Here is a 16,064-nt window from a genome sequence, read left to right as displayed (position 1 = left end):
TTTTTTAAACAAAAAATTTCCAACATAATTAAAAATATATATCAGTTATTAGTTGAAAATAGCACAAATGCAAAAGTACATGGGGAAGTGTTTGTTATTAGATATATGTAATTGAATGACACGTAGCTGTCTTGCAACTATATATCTATATATTAAATATTTAACTAGGAATCTTTCATCACCTGATTTAATATCACTGCTGAACTTGTTTGGCAACTGCCACAAATCAACAGTGAAAATCATAAAATTACAGTACACTAAACTACAGTACACTAAATTACAGCATACTAAACTACATTATGCTAAACTACAGCAGTGGTGATTTTCCTTGAACTGTTCAACAGGCTTCGACTGGAGACTGGGTGTATGAGCAATGTACAACTGAATATTGCACAAATAGTGCAACACCAGTCCAGATCTGACCAATTACTCCAGCATCACACAATGGAGCAAAGGACTGCATTTCACTGTATTTATATTGTACTGTAGTAGATCTATATTTCTCATGCTTGCAGCATTTTTGAGTTTTTAATTAAATGTCTCTACCAAAGTAACTGCAAAATATTGAAGATATTCTATTTAGTATTTCTTTTTTAAATTGCACTCTAGAGATTAAGCCCTTCTCTATTCGGCGTTTCTGCAGTAACAAGCAGGATTTAAAATTAAAACGGCATTCGCAAAACAAATTAGCCGAACGATATTTACAATAAAAATAATTACACAGAAATAATTACAGAGTAGGAGTATTATGTTGTAAAAGTTCAGTGAGACATAATGGCGTTACAGTCCACCTGATGTGGCCAGGAATGGTTAAGTGTAAGGACGTGGGGTAGAAGAGTTTGTTACGGAGCAGAGAAGGAGGCCAGGAAGAGCTTGCTCTCTCCAGCCGGCCTGCTCCTAATTAATCACAGATAATCCCTTTATGCACTATCGGGAGAAGGGAAATGAACTGGAGGCGTGAAACCCCCCCCCCCCCATCTCCGTATCGCCAGCAGGTCCGGGGGGACTGGGGCTTTTCGGAGAGAGGGGGCCCGCCGCCCATAAAGACGCCGTCTCCGCACCGCCGAAATGAAAAATGCAAATGGCGCCCTAATTACCGGCGGCTTAGTATAATGCAGCCTCCAATTACCGCCAATTAAACTCGGTGTAAATTTCACGACAAAGGCTCCAAAAATGATATGCTAATCAAGCGGAGTGGAGAATCCGCGAAGTGCCGCCGGTGGGGCTAGTGTGGCCCCCCCCCCCCGCCCCACCACCCCCGCACAGCAGTAAACAGCGAAACGAGAGCCGCGATAAATCCACTCCTCCCTTTTATTATCCGTTTATACTTCGACTGAGAGACCTTTCAACAGACAAACACCTGCCAGGCAAACATCTTGCACATAGAATTTAGTAAACTGACTGAAGCACTGAAAACACCTTATTTAGTGCAGTTGTAAATTTTAATTATGAGGGCACTCCAGAAATCATGTCTCTTCTCTATTCAGAGCAAATACTTTCATATTTGTCTGCAATTAAATCCAAAACTCAAGATGTTGGGAAAAGTTAAAATTTTTCATTTACTTTGTTTTTTTAAATTTTGTTACTTTAAATTGGTTATCCTGAAACTTCCCATTAACTTCACCAAAAATTAAAAATCCAGAAATTAGAAATCTGAAACCAGAAATGCTTAAAAATCATTTTTGTAACATCTATTTATTTATTTGGGTGGGGGGGGGGGGGGGGGGGGTAATTCGGTCACCTTTGGCTGGATGCCGAAAATGTGCAAACTGAAAATGCAAAATGGAGAGGGGGAGACAGGAAGGGGGCGAGAAGATTCACTCCACACTCTGAAGGAGGGAGCAGAGGAAGAGGTCTGTCTGCCTGATTAACTTACTGATGTACCAGAGGGTCTCTACTGAACCCCTCCCTAGCCCACAGGTCCTGTCGCTCCTCAAACCCCACATTACGGTCCTCTCTGTACAGTCCTTCGCTACAGTATCTCAGGGTGTGTGGATTACCCACTCGTCTGGCAACCCTGTCAGATATTAATGAGGGCCACACCTCTTTGCCCCATCACATACTCATTAACCGGCTCCTCTGACAACTGCTTACATTTTCACTCAGCAGCACTAATAAAGGAAGTGCTCTGAAAATAATTTAATATCTGCACTGGTAGCAGTGAAGCACCAGAGAGACAAGATAAAATCAGAAACATACAGTAATAACAGCAAGACTTACTTATACAATAAACCTATGGTATGGACAATGTTACACAATGTTATCCACAAAAGTGCGAACATTGCTAACATTACAAGTACAGTATACCTTTTTCTTTATAGTTGGGGTGTCTGGATGATGGGCCTGAGTATAAATTGTCAGGTAATAATGTTTTCTTGTGGATGAATTAGTGTATGATGAAACCTAAACCATGTTCTTTAAGCAAATAACAAACGACTTCGTAACTTACAACATAAGAAAACCAGTATTTACACCTAGTATGCCCAACCTCTTCAAACCGTAATGGGCTCTGTGTCTCCTGTAGCTCAGTTTACTTTGTATAAGGCAGAGAATTAGAAACTTTAACATGCATCTGCACATCTATTGAAATGCATCTTTCCACTACAGTAATTCTTCACACAAATCTTTTGTACAAGGACTAAATGAGCAGAAAAATCCGTGGCCTCTGACAAAGGTTGATGACACTCAACCGCAAACAAGAGCACCGATTTGTGCGAGACCGCCAGTCAGCAGAGAGGGGTCTGGGAGGAAATAAGTTCTCTTCGAGATTAAAAAAAAAAAAGAAAAGGCTTCCAAGGAAGGGTGCATTCATCCTGCTCTGGAGAGCGTGCCATATTTTATGTCTCCATTTCTGCTTTCGCAGCAAAAGAAAAGGACCGCGCTCCGGAGATAAAACAAATTTTTTGGTTAAAAAAAAAAAAACCGGCGAAAGTGCTGAAATGAATTATCCGCACGCCTGGCCTATAATTACAGCAGCCCGTAGAGTAACAATCTATCACGCGAGAGGGTGTGACACCGGGCCTCGGGGTTAGTCAAAGGAGATAGCCTTTGACTAACTACTCGACTCCGACGATCAATACGGATGCCTAGATATAGCGAAAAAAAAGACCGCCTTTTAAAAACTTCCGAAACGGTCCTTCATTCAGATATCGATCAGGGCCCTTATCGTGACCTTGCTTCTCCAAGGCCACACGCATTGGCCGAGGTAGATGAGCCTCGTAAATCTGTAACCGGTAACATAAAAATGGCGGTGCGCGCTACTGGGTAACGAGGGTTTCGCTAGGCAGGTTCCCCTTCACAACAGGGACTCCATCACAAAGCCCATTTGGCGGTGCGACGCGTCTGGTCTAAAGCTTCCTTCTGTAGCGAGCCTGGTCGAGACGGAGGGACTGAGCAGGAGACGTGAATTTTGACATGAATTTTGTCTCTGAACATTCACGCTCATCGCTTATGCAAGACATATAGTTCATTTATAAAGCTGGTAATTTACTTTAATAGTGAGTGTGTTAAATCAACTAAAGGGAGCTATGTAGTTCAAATAGCACCCAGGTTTTGAACAAACAATCTCTAGTTACAGGCCCATCTCCCTAACTGTCATTCCACACAACTACCACAAAATATAATTGTATCTAACACTTTTATACAAACTGGGGGGACCATGTATAAAAAGATCTGCAATTCCAATATGGTTCATCCAATATGTATGTAAATACCTGCAAATTAAATTTGGCCATCTGCACTTCAACCTCATATTCATCGTTTCATTTCAAATCCAATGTGCTGGAGTACAGAGCCAAAACAACAAAAAATTGTGTCACAGTCCAAATACTTACGGGCTTCACTGTACACACACAATCATTAGAATTGTCCTAATTGCAAATTGGTTCTGATTTTTCAGTTTCAATGCCCTGCTGAAGATTCTTTGAACAAGGACAGGGGAAAGGCGATGAGAATGAGAGCAGCATATGGAAAACCTCAGCTGGTCTGGGGCCTTTAATATGCTCTGCTTTGACCGTTTGTTGGTATTGCTTACAGGCTCCACCACGCCGTTGTTTATACAGTTAGAGCCAAATGTTTTCACAAACGGATATTTTAATGAAATTCTCCAAATCCCCCCTGGACCATAAGAAGGTACATGAGCCTTAATCTTTACTTAAATCATTAAAGGCGCTACTGTCAAATCTTTACGCGCTCCCTCAAGATTTAATACCATCCCGTACCGTGTCCTCCCTTTGTTTAAGAAATGCCGTGAGTGATAAATGCCACTGAGATTTTCCTCAAATTGTTTAAAAGACGGCACTTGAGATTCCTCCGACGATGACAGGGTCATTTACAAAGATAATCTGGGGCCCAAATATAGACATGAATAAGAAAGCCCTCTTCGGTTTCCCGGGCAACTTCCCCGCGAGTGTTTACGGTGGACAGATAATACACCGCCTTATGAAACTCAACTCTTTCGCGGCTAATTGTTTTTTTTTTTTAATACTCCAGACCCGAGACGAGGAAAAGCGACGATTCGTTCCCTTTCGAGGGGGCGGATGTGAACGCCAGCGAAGTCCTTGAGCCCGCAGATGTCCCGGTTCTGTTTAGCCAGGCACACAGCGTAATATTTCGGCATGTTTGCAGATAGCCCTGAAGTGTTTATAAGCGAGTTAAACCATTAACGGAGCAGCGTTGCTATAAATTACCGGCTCTGAGGGAGGAAGTGCACGTAGCCGAGGTTGTCGTCGGAGACGGAACGGAATTTCTCAGAACTTTCCAGCCATTTTGTTTACCGACAAGTAAATGGGTGTCAAGAATAACGGTAGCAGAAACAGTGGTATATGTAAAACTATAGGACAAGCGAGCGATCGCATGCCATAAGTCAAGTTTGGTTACAGAACAGTGTAAACTACCAAAAATAGCATTACATGCTTCCACGCTCTAACTGCAAAGAGACTAAAAATATTTGTTCCATAAAATGCTTCATTTCCTCCTCAACTTCACCACCCATTATATGGTGTGCATACAGATAAGACCCCTTTTGTCTCTGAACCAGACTAAGATTAGGGAAGCAATGTATACTTTGTTTAATTTGTGGATAAAGCAGGATTTTCAAAGCCAGAATCTCGATCCTCAGCGATAGAAACAGACAAAATGGCTGAATGTAAAACAGATGCATTCTCAGAAGGACGTATGGTAGAGCGGTACCGCCGATGTACTGCACTGGAAATACAGGCCGTGCTGGAACATGCAAATTTAAACGTTGCCGGGGACGTTTAACGGCCTCGTTCGTCCACGAGGCTTGTGCTTCATCCCGTTCCTACCGTACGGGGCACGAAACGATCCCAGAGAGGACCCGAAAGAAACTGAGGGGGGCAGTTAACTTAACTGCTCCCGGGGCAGATGCAGTGCGCGGTAGTGGGGTGGATTAGGAGACCTTTTAAACGCAGCTCCGCGGTGCGCTCTGCCAGCGATCCTTAGCGTGGGAGAGCGATCCTGAGATAAGGGTAGAGGGGGCCATGCTAAAACAGAGCAGACGTGCAGTCACTTTAGGCTTATAAATGTTAAACAGCCTACAGTCAGAAACAGCTACGCTGCTAGAAGTATTAAACGGCCAATGGTTACGAGCAGCTAAACTCTTCTGGCGTTACCGGGGGTACGGATGTGCTGTTCACCACTGACTAATCAGTCTTAAGCTGCACCTCCCAGACATCACCACCAGGTGTTACATAAACAACCTGTGCGCCATGGAAACATCCTTACATGCATCATTTTAATAGGATGCAAATCAGGAAGTTTCCTTTCACGGTGCTTCAAACAGCCAATGGACACACTTCCGAAATTCTCTTCCCTTCCTGCACTTGGGCTTGGCAGGGCAATAAAAAGGCATGCTTGAAAGATGAAATAAATAATATTTAAACAATATTTTTAAAATGATACTTTAATTTCTTATTTGTAAATCCTGGGACTCTGTTCAATAAAAAAGCATTACACTTGATCCAAGGCTTCGCTTATAGCAAAGTTCAATTTTACAATTTTTGATTCATACGGAACATTTCACATATGTATACATAAAAATCGTTATGAAGGTTGGAGGATGCTGGCCAAATTGGACCCAGACATAGGCTGGACATCGCATTCTTCTGTAATGGTTTAGAATGAGCATTAAAATTGCAATGCAGCCCAGCCTTTTTGCGACTCAAGTATTTAAGCAGACAGAGGACAGGCGGGATATTTCTTTGCACCTTTTCTTTGAATTTATACAGTGTGAGAGCTTGCCAAATTTACTGGTGAGGAGGTGTACGGCCAATTCTCTCACAGCGGGGGATTATTAAGGTGCACTTATTCATAGATGACAATTAAAATTGCAGCAGAGTGGGAGATGAGGCTGGTCCACTGTGCTGTGACCTCCATCCTCCCCAACAAAGTCGAGGCTATAGAGCAGTGCACACCTCCTCTACGGCTACACAGACTTAACACCATTTTACTGACTCTCAGTAAAAATATTCATTTCAATTCTATATATTCATGATATCTATAGTATATAGTATAGTGTACAGTATACACTCATTTCAAATATTAAATTAAAGTGGGAGGGAATTATGTCAAAATGATCAAAACCTCCACAGAAATACAACCAAACAGCAGCCAAACATATTCACATGAAAAAAACCTTTACATTTAAAACAACATATAACAACAATGAACAAAAAGGAATAAGCAACCAAGGTAATGCTCTCCAATTTGTTCTCTCAATGTTTTAGGCTTAAAGAGCATTGTTACCAAAAGGCTATTTTTATGTTTTACTTCATACTGCGGGCAGAATTATGAAAACGAATCCATGTCAGCGTTCTGAACATTAAGCCTGACGGTACCTGGTCTCGGGTGGCTTGGTCATTAAATGACACTGCGCAAGATAAAACAGTGATGCTAATATTGATGGTTTGTCCATTACAGGTCAGGTAACTGTCCAGGGGAACAGTTACAAAGCTGTTAGTTTCCATTTCACAAGGCCGATCGATAGGGAGGCATACTGTTTCAATTTTGCTGTTATTGATTTTTTCTTTTTTTATAACGCTGCAACCTGAAAGCGTTCGTCTTTCTGAGAGAAGGGGGGGGGGGGGATTTGATTTACTGAGGAAAAATTGGAGGGCGCATCGCAAAGATTTTCCCCGGCGCTGCCGTGTCACCCCAAAAAGATGGATGTCCCCTTTGGCGGCCCGGGGAGCCTCCCGCCCGAGGGCGTCCATTAGAGAGCGCCGGGGCTGCCGAAAATGAGCTCGGCGGGGGGAGGGAGGGACCGGGGGGGGGGCAAAGAGCGCTGCCTGAGAGAACAGACCAAGCCCTCTGCCCAACCCCCAAACCCCACCTCCGCGCGGTCCGGTGATGCTGAAGCCAACGCGAACTGCAGCGAAAGCGCTAACAAACAAACCCGGGTTTCATTTTAACCCCCTCGTGGAATCGACAGTCAGTTTCCTTACTGACAGCCGGTTTCCCCTGAATGAAGTGCCCCTCATAATATGCCAGTGAGTCTCTGTGGTACATTAGCTGGCCTATTAGAATGCAGTGAGTCTCCATGGTACGTTAGCTGGCCTATCAGAACAGAGTGAGTCACCGTGGTTACATTAGCTAGCCTGTTAGATTACAGCGAGTCTCCGTAGTTATGTTAGCTGGCCTATTAGAACGCAGTGAGGCTCTGTGATTACATTAGCTGGCTTATTAGAATACAGTGAGTCTCCACGGTTACATTAGCTGGCTTATTAGAATACAGTGAATCTCCACGGTTACATTAGCTAGCCTATTAGATTACAGTGAGTCTCCATAGTTATGTTAGCTGGCCTATTACAATGCAGTGAGACTCCGTGGTTACATCAGCTGGCCTATTAGAATTCAGTGGTGGAAGAAGTCAGGGAGGGGATGTGGTGGGGGCAGCGGGGAGGGTCCTCGGAGACCTTGCACCAACCCCCCCCACCCTTTCTCAGCCACTTTGGCCAGGTGTCATCTACATGAGGGATGATTCGTCTCCTGACCCAAATAAACGCGGCGGCCGGCTCCGCGACCTGCCCCCCCCCCCCCCCACCCCGGCAGAGGAACATCACTCCCGCCCCTCGCCTCATTCGCGCGGGACGTGCATATTCGTTTCGGCCCCATTTATTTATTTAATTTTTTTTATCAGACGCTTCCTGGTCTTCACCTGAGCCCTCAGGGCGCGGTGACAGTAACGTATGGAGGGACAGGTACCTCCGTCTGCCCCCCCCCCCCCCCCCCCCATTTCACATCTGAAGGGAGGTGTTGACAGTAAAGGACACGCCGTTCCCACAACCTGGCCAAAGGAATATTTCCTTTGTTTGCTGCAGAGAGAAACCCACTGGAATCTCAGCAGCCTAGACATGAAAATGTGTGTGTGTGTGTGTGTGTGTGAGAGAGAAAGGGGGGAGCTGGGAATGAAAAAAAGAGAGGGGGGAGAGAAAAAAAACAAATGCCTAACCCCCCCAGGGGCTGAAGCCTGTGTAAGCTGGATATTAAGGCACAAATTGTATTCGGTCGGGTCAGAGAACGTCAAAAGATATTAGAGGCTTGCTGTGAGGAAACAACAATACCTATCAGCTGCCGGGAGAGTAATATTTTCATTTTCGCTGTTTTATTGAATGGAAACTTTGGGGAATACTTCTTTATGAACTGCTACAAGGGCTTGCAAATCTTGCGGGCCTGTGTGTGTGTGCGCATGTATGTGTGTGTGTGCATGTCTGTGCATGTGTGTGTGTGTGTGTGTGTGTGTGCGTGCGTGCGTGCACATGTCAGTGTATGTGTATGCATGTGTGTGTGTGCATGCGCATGTGTGAGAGTGTGTGTGTGTGTGAGGGCACGTGTGTGTGCATGTGCGTGTGTGTGTGCACGTGAGTGAGTGCATTTCCATGCAAATGTCTACACATCGTGTTTGTGGTGCATGCACGCGTGCATGTTTGCAAGCAGTACTCCTGCATGATGCGTGCGTGCTGTGCCTGTATGAGTGTGCAATTTGGTGCAGGGGTGAATGTGTCCAAGTCGTGTGGCGTAAGCGGTTAGCAGTGTGCCTGTTGTGCGTACACATGTCCATGGAGATAGCGATGTGTGTGTACACAGGGTTGTGAGTAGCGTATGAGGTGAGGTTTCACCTCTCCCCCCTCCCTCTCTCTCCCTCTCTCACTCCCCTCCTCCTCTCTTCCTCTCTCCTGCTCTCTCATTCCCCTCTTCCTCTCTTCCTCTCTCTCTCACTCCCCTCCTCCTCTCTCCCTCTCCTCCTCTCTCCCGCTCTCTCACTCCCCTCCTCCTCTCTCCCGCTCTCTCACTCCCCTCCTCTTCTCTTCCTCTCTCCCTCTCTCTCTCACTCCCCTCCTCCTCCTCTCCCTCTCTCCCGCTCTCTCTCACTCCGCTCCTCTTCTCTCTCCCTCTCCTTCTCACTCCCCTCCTCCTCTCTTTTCTCCCTCTCCCCCGCTCTCTCGCTCACAGCTCTGTCGCAGGGCCAGATGTCTCTCGCTGTCCCACGCTGTGGCTACGCTGCTGAACGCAGCACCTGACCTTCTGGGTAATTGACGGGCGATATCGATGTAGCGGCTCGGGTCCGGCGGTGATTTATTAAGAGCGCCGGCGATCCCGCGCTGTCCGCCAGCGCCGCGGCCTGCTGATCGCACAGCATTAGCGCGGCCATCAATATCGCAGCTAAACGCATTATGCTAACGGGTCAGAACTGGAGTTTCAGAGCCGGGGCAGCACTGCAAACTGCAGCCTGGTGCCTCATACAGAGACAAAATCTAATCCATCATAGACTACCCGCACCTGCACCCGCACCCGCACCTGCACACGCACACGCACACCCACACACACCCACACACACCCACACACACCCACACACACACACACACACACGCGCGCGCTCACGCAGATACTAAGGGATTTTATTCAGCTGCACAGAGCTGCTGTTCTGTGATGCGAAGCAGCAGGTGAAGCAGTGGCGCGCGCGGAACCACACGGACAGGCTCTCACCTGAGGGCGGAGCTTCCCCAGGCGCCGTGCTTGTCCGTCAGGATGTTGATGATCTTCTGAATGAGCTGGGTGGCGGTCACATGGTCCCGGTATTTGGCCGCCCGGATCAGGTGGTCGCACATCTTCTCCTCGTCCCGCTTCTCTGCCGCGTACTGCGCACACTGGGACTGTGGGAAAACATGGCAGCCGGTCACTCAATTAACCCATTAACCCTTTAATGTGTACGATCACAAGTATGTGATTAGAACGCTCTTAACTGAACATTCTAATGCTGATGTAACAATCACTACTGGTGATTGAAGGCAATGGAGTTCTAGAACACTGACTTAAAATTTTGGGGGGAAAAAAAACATTCTAAAAAAGCTTACTCTTCAAAGGGTCAATCCAGTGCAATCCCCCAGAACCAAAAGCATGGGAATTCCACGAAATACACATACGTTCTAGTCGCTTTACTAAGCAGCATCACCAACTTCAAAATTTACTGTGATGACTGTGACAATCATCATGATTAGTGATAAGTGACCATACGAAACCCTTAATAAAAACGTCTGCTAAAATGTTACAAATGTCTGGTTGTTCTCGGAAGGTTCTGATATTTCCAGTTTTTAAATCCATACCACCATTCAACATATCATGAGCTGCTTGGTTTGGCATGATGTAGCTATCGCATGCAGGTATGTGCACTTTCCTAAAAACAAAGCACAGTTACCCCATGGCCATACATGACATCACACAGAAGAGGGTAAACACATTCGGCCGACCACCAACATGAATGAAATCATATGAATTAAATCGCATCACGCTGTACTCAGGCTAAAGCCCTGGTACGGCCACGCCCTTGTGTATCCAAAGAATTTGTACAAGCCCGAGACACAGCTGAAATAAATGTAACTGTGCGGTCAGCGCCCGCTCTGTTGTCACGGTGATTAATAACGCTGGACATGTGTTCGCTACGTGCCTCGGGCTGAACCAAGGAAACCCAACACTGCGCCGGACCAACATTTCTCTCCGTCTGAATCTGTAATCAGATATATTCCCCAACTTCTTAAAGGAACAGCGGCCGCGTGACCTCGGACTGCGACGCAAAGCCGTTCTCCGCCGCGCCGTGTTGCCGTGGGGATTGCTCAATCAAGCCAAAGAATAATACTGTTTGCGGGAATTTCATGCACGTTCCTTACGGATTGATTCGAGGTACATTCAGGAAGCGCAGTTTCTAGAACGTAGCTGAAACATGGAAATGCAAGAGAGTTTTGGTAGACGTTCAGGATTCTGAATCTGCTAGCTTGGATACGGTTCAGTTTGGATGCGACCGGCTCCACAAAGTTAGCAGTACACACTCTAAAGTAGCTCACAATGGAACCTCCTCCACAATTTGAAACACAGCTTTTCATATGTGACAGGAAATCAATAGGCATAAATCAGGCATCAGAATGCTACTCTTACCTAATTAGGAATCTCTGTCTCTTTCTGGATACCTAAAGCAAGGCATTAATTTCTTCCCCCCCCCCCACTATATATAGGTATACTTTTTTTATTCAGTGATGGTCTCTGGGCCAAGCTCTGCATTAATTCTCCAGAAATAAACAGAGAGCAATGGAATAGGAACTTAATTGGAGTTCAAACATTTTGAATTGAAAACTGGAATTATAATTTCAATTTTTGAATTTAAATCTAGTCTTTGTCAACTTAAATTTACAATTGAATTGGAGTGAACTGGACCACAATCTGGAACTGAGATGCTGGAATCTCAATGTACACATAGAACTTGAATATCAAGGCATGATTTCTTTACACCCCGTGTAATTAACATGGCCAAAGAGCCCACAGTGTTAATTCTCACATCCTGAGCTCAACACAAAGGGCTGTGCAGACCTCGGCAGTGTAACAGAACGCCGGTCTCCGCGATGCCCTCTCACGGGACCTGGTGGCAGGCATCTTATTAAAAGCCCTGACTCTCGCCCTTCTGACATTGTGGCGTACGGGACAGGGGCGGCCATCGCCTGCCGCCCGTCTCCGATTCCTCAAGCTATCGGACAGCCGGTCCCCCCAGGGATTCCCCTCTGCGGAGGGGGGGGGAGGGGAGCGTCCGCCTGAAAGAGGTGCCCTTGTCGTATTCGGAGAAATGCAAATTCACAGCTAATAAAGTTGTTTGGAGGATTGGGGGGGAGCAAGAAAAAAACTAAACAAGGAAGGTTTACCAGCTTTTACCAGTTTACCAGCTTCTCTCGTACGGCGATCTCTGCCGTAAATCCTCAAATCGAAACGGCAAACAGCGCCGGGGGAATTCCGGGACGAAGGCTCACGGAGCCGCCGCGAACGCGACGGGGAAAAACGAGCGCTTAAGAGCGCTACGGCGAACGAAAGTCGCCGAACGACCACGTCTGACAGCCCCTTCAATCCTAAAACGATGCCTTCCGTCTCCCAACGCCTCCGAGTATTGATTTTCCTCTGCGCGGTGGGGGGGGGGGGGGGGGGGGGGGGGGGGGGGGGGGGGGGGGGGGGGGGGGAGAATGTAATCCAATGAAAGAGATAGGGAGACCTCCCCCATGGATAGCGGCCATCAAGGTTAACACAGACGCAACACTTATCAAACCATCTCTCCTGCTTCCTCTCGTTTTTAATGGACTGGCCCCAATGCCCGGATGGCAGCCTCTTCATCACCGCAACCAGCCTCCCCCCCGCCCCCCCCCCCTCCAAATGTAGTCATGCTCCCCCCATCAGTCCAAATCCAGGGCAACAACGCGCTCGCAGTGACTTCAAGGTCAAGCAAACCCGAGAAATCGTACGTAAATAAATGGAAGTTTTCAGCCACCACAGCCAAACGGCCCGGTTTCTTTCCCTTTTCCTTTCAAAATGCCATTTTTACTCCTTTTCTCTGAGATGAACTGATTTCACAATGGTGTTAGACTGACAGCAAGGCCGGCGAACGGCATAAGGGCTAATGTGATGTCTGCGGCTGCTCTGCATTACATGCCAGAACCGGTGCACATCTAACAATGTTTCATACAAGGAGACTACTGGCAGTCATGTAAGATAAGCAATATTTTTTCGCCGATTTCCCTTGTTTTAAGTGGTGTCTCATGAAGTATTGGCATTCTCAGATCATGCTGTATGGCCTATAACGCATTACACTTTTCGACATAAAAGAATTACTCCAGACAGTTTATACAATGCACTGTTTATACAAGTGATTTCAATAAGTCTTTAAATGCATATGCACTGAATATTATGTCTATCAGCAACCATCATTTTTGATGTGTTTGTGTGTGAAACTATGTAGAGAGAAAGAAAGAGCGAGAGAGAGAGAGAGAAAGAGAGGCAGAGTGAGAATGAGAGAGACATGATCATAGGAACAGGAAGGCACCTTTGGCATTACTTCAAAAAATTATTGAAAATTTATACCGACAACAGGATTTCATGTGCAAAATACAGATACTGGGTGATGATACTCCTCTTGACACCAAAAAATAATTCTGCCCTGAAAAGTTCTATTTATGTTTTCTAAAATGATCCCTGACAAAATGGAATGGCGGTCAATTGCATAGTGTCACTGGAAGACTGAAACCTTGAGGCATATGCATATAAGCAGTTTTGCAGTTTCTCCAGCAATTTATTCCTTGGCAAAAGAAAAGACATGAAAACCACATTTACAAGGATGTAAACCGTAACACGAAATATATAAAATTGAATGACTTAGCATAGCATTAGCATAGCATAAATGCAAGATTGTTCTTTCGCAGGACTGTCGCTGGACGTGAAGCGTGCAGGGCCTCAGCTCGCACTCTCCTCGCTGCGATTAAAAAGCGCGTCGGACGACCGCGGCCGGCTCAACATTATGAATTATTAAGCGCGGCCTCCTCGTTGTCAGGTGAATTACGGCTTAGTAACGTCCCCGGCTCGCGCACTCAGGACCCCGCTAATGGCGATAGCCGATCTCCGAGCGCTAGCAGGTAGCTTGTTTTTCACCTATAAATAGCGTCCGAAGCCGCTCTACGGAAATTAGCCGAGCGATAGCTATCGGCGCGAGGGTGAACGCGGCGCTAGGCTAAAACAACCAGCTCCCGGTGGGCAATGCCACTGGCCGATCGCTCTCGGTTAGCATCCGGCAGGAGGCAGGGACAGGCGAATTCGCGGGAGTGCGTGTAGTTCGCGTCCCAAGGTCAACGCTCGACTTACCGCGAAAAGACGTCCGGCGTGCCCGCAACATGGCGGCAGTCTCTTGAAGGACCATTAGTTCCGCACTCTGACAAATGGAACCCCGGGAGAGCATCTGATTGGACCCATCAAGCATTTTTCAGACGGCAGCAGTGTAGCGAGGACCCCGAGGGCGATGGCCTTTAAGCCAAAACGGGAGCGTGTTGTTCTTCGTCTGTCAGCGGCGCACTCAGGCTAACGCTGTGCTCCCGTGGAAACGCGGCCATTACACCAGCCCGGGATGGACGCTTTTTCATTCCCTCCTCTCCTCGTCGAAAGGTGCGGACTCCCATCTCAGAAAGACCGTCGCCATGTTACACACGGCCCGCGCACACGGACTCAAACGTACGTTTATCACGCTTCCACGCGCGCCCAGCCGGCCCGCGCACACAGACTCAAACGTACGTTATCACGCTTCCACGCGCGCCCAGCTGGCTCGCGGTGAGGATGGTATTAATCCTCCGACTGCTGTTTCTGATCCCGGAGCGGTCTCACGCGGAACTCGCCGGCCTTTCTCTTACATCTTAATAACTCTGCGGCCCCGGAGGGAAAAGTCCGGGGCTTTCTGAGAAGTTCAGAGTGTGATCCGCAGGGTGTTAAAAAGCTCGAATAGCACCACAGAGGGGAGGGATAGCGCCGGGTGATAATCGTACCAGCCTGCTCATACGGAACCTCTCAGACAGAAAGAGGAGGTTTCGTTTAAATTCCATTAAAATGGGACGAAGGCAACTGGCAGGGGTATGAACCCCAGTCTTCACCACGATTTTGATTCACGGGGCAACGGTTCGATATTTGGCAACGTCACAAATTTTGCTATGATACGATCCAAAAAAATCCAAAATAGTAAGAGAAGATCGATAGATATGATGCAGCTAACAGAATCCTGTTACAACCTAAACTAAAACAAGGTTAAGAGTGCAAAAACTTACTGACGTCACGTTTAACAGAAGGAAAAACAACACTAGTGCGAGTGATGATGAGGTTGAGCCGAAAATGTAAACAACAATGATGGCAGTGTTGCAAGACCGGCATAATATCAGAGACATCTAAATAAGCATTTCGCTATGATTCATAAAAATATGTATCTATATTTGCACATTGTATTGACTATATCGAATATCGTTTCCCTTTGAACCGAAAAGTAGATCCGGACGGACGTATCCTTACGCCCCCCCCCCAGCAGCCGGCACGCGAAACGGAGTGATGCCTCTCCCGGCCTCGCACCTCCGTATCGAGGGGCTCTCATCTGCCCCCCGTGCCCCGAGAGCCACCCCACTCCATCCCCCCCGTGAAGGCCCATAAAAAGAGTTTAATCCCCCTCTCCCCCTCTCCCTCTCTCCCCTCTCCCCCCTCTCCCCGGGAGCGCGCACCCTCTCCCCGTCGCGCCTCTCCGCAGGCCCGGCATCATCCCAGGATCTTTTTCGCATTAAGGACCCCATTAGGAGGAGAACACCGGGAGGTAATTGAATTTCCGTTGGGTTATCTCCGTCTCTGTCAGCCCCCGCCGCGGTAATAACTTACTCTCGGGAGGGGGGATAACTCAATTCCGTCCGGCCCCGGCATGTGCTACGAATCTTCCGAAGCCGAGTTGCGTCTGAACCGCCGCTCCCCCCTCCGTCGAGGGTTCTTGCGGGCGCGATCTCGGCCTGACTGGGGGGGGGGGGGGCAGGCATAAATTCGTCTTTTTTTATCTGTTTAATAATTCACTTGCCGGTGTCGTCCGCGTCGCCGCGGTTACGGTCGCTTATCGCTGCGTCTTCTGCCAGGATGGACTGTAAATTCCCAGGGTGTCCATTTATGACATTTCACATACTGTACTCGCGCGGTCTGAAATGGAACGTGTGCTGAAGCACTCCACACCTTCT

General features: G+C 47.2%; 1 protein-coding gene across 10 annotated transcripts in view; it reads right to left on the bottom strand.

Annotated features, from left to right (window-relative positions):
- The window catches only part of LOC118232272 (lipopolysaccharide-responsive and beige-like anchor protein), a 208,635-nt gene that overhangs the window by 98,474 nt on the left and 94,097 nt on the right, over positions 1 to 16,064 (bottom strand). For all 10 annotated transcript variants that reach the window (XM_035427121.1, XM_035427123.1, XM_035427122.1 and 7 more), the window contains one exon: positions 10,006 to 10,172. In XM_035427121.1, coding sequence (XP_035283012.1) covers positions 10,006 to 10,172 — 167 coding nt within the window. The remainder of the gene's footprint in view (positions 1 to 10,005; positions 10,173 to 16,064) is intronic.

This window comes from Anguilla anguilla, chromosome 7, assembly GCF_013347855.1.
Source record: "Anguilla anguilla isolate fAngAng1 chromosome 7, fAngAng1.pri, whole genome shotgun sequence".
NCBI classification, from domain to species: Eukaryota; Metazoa; Chordata; class Actinopteri; order Anguilliformes; family Anguillidae; genus Anguilla; species Anguilla anguilla.
Note: the sequence above shows the minus strand (reverse complement) of the source record. Positions and strands in the feature narration are given on the sequence as shown.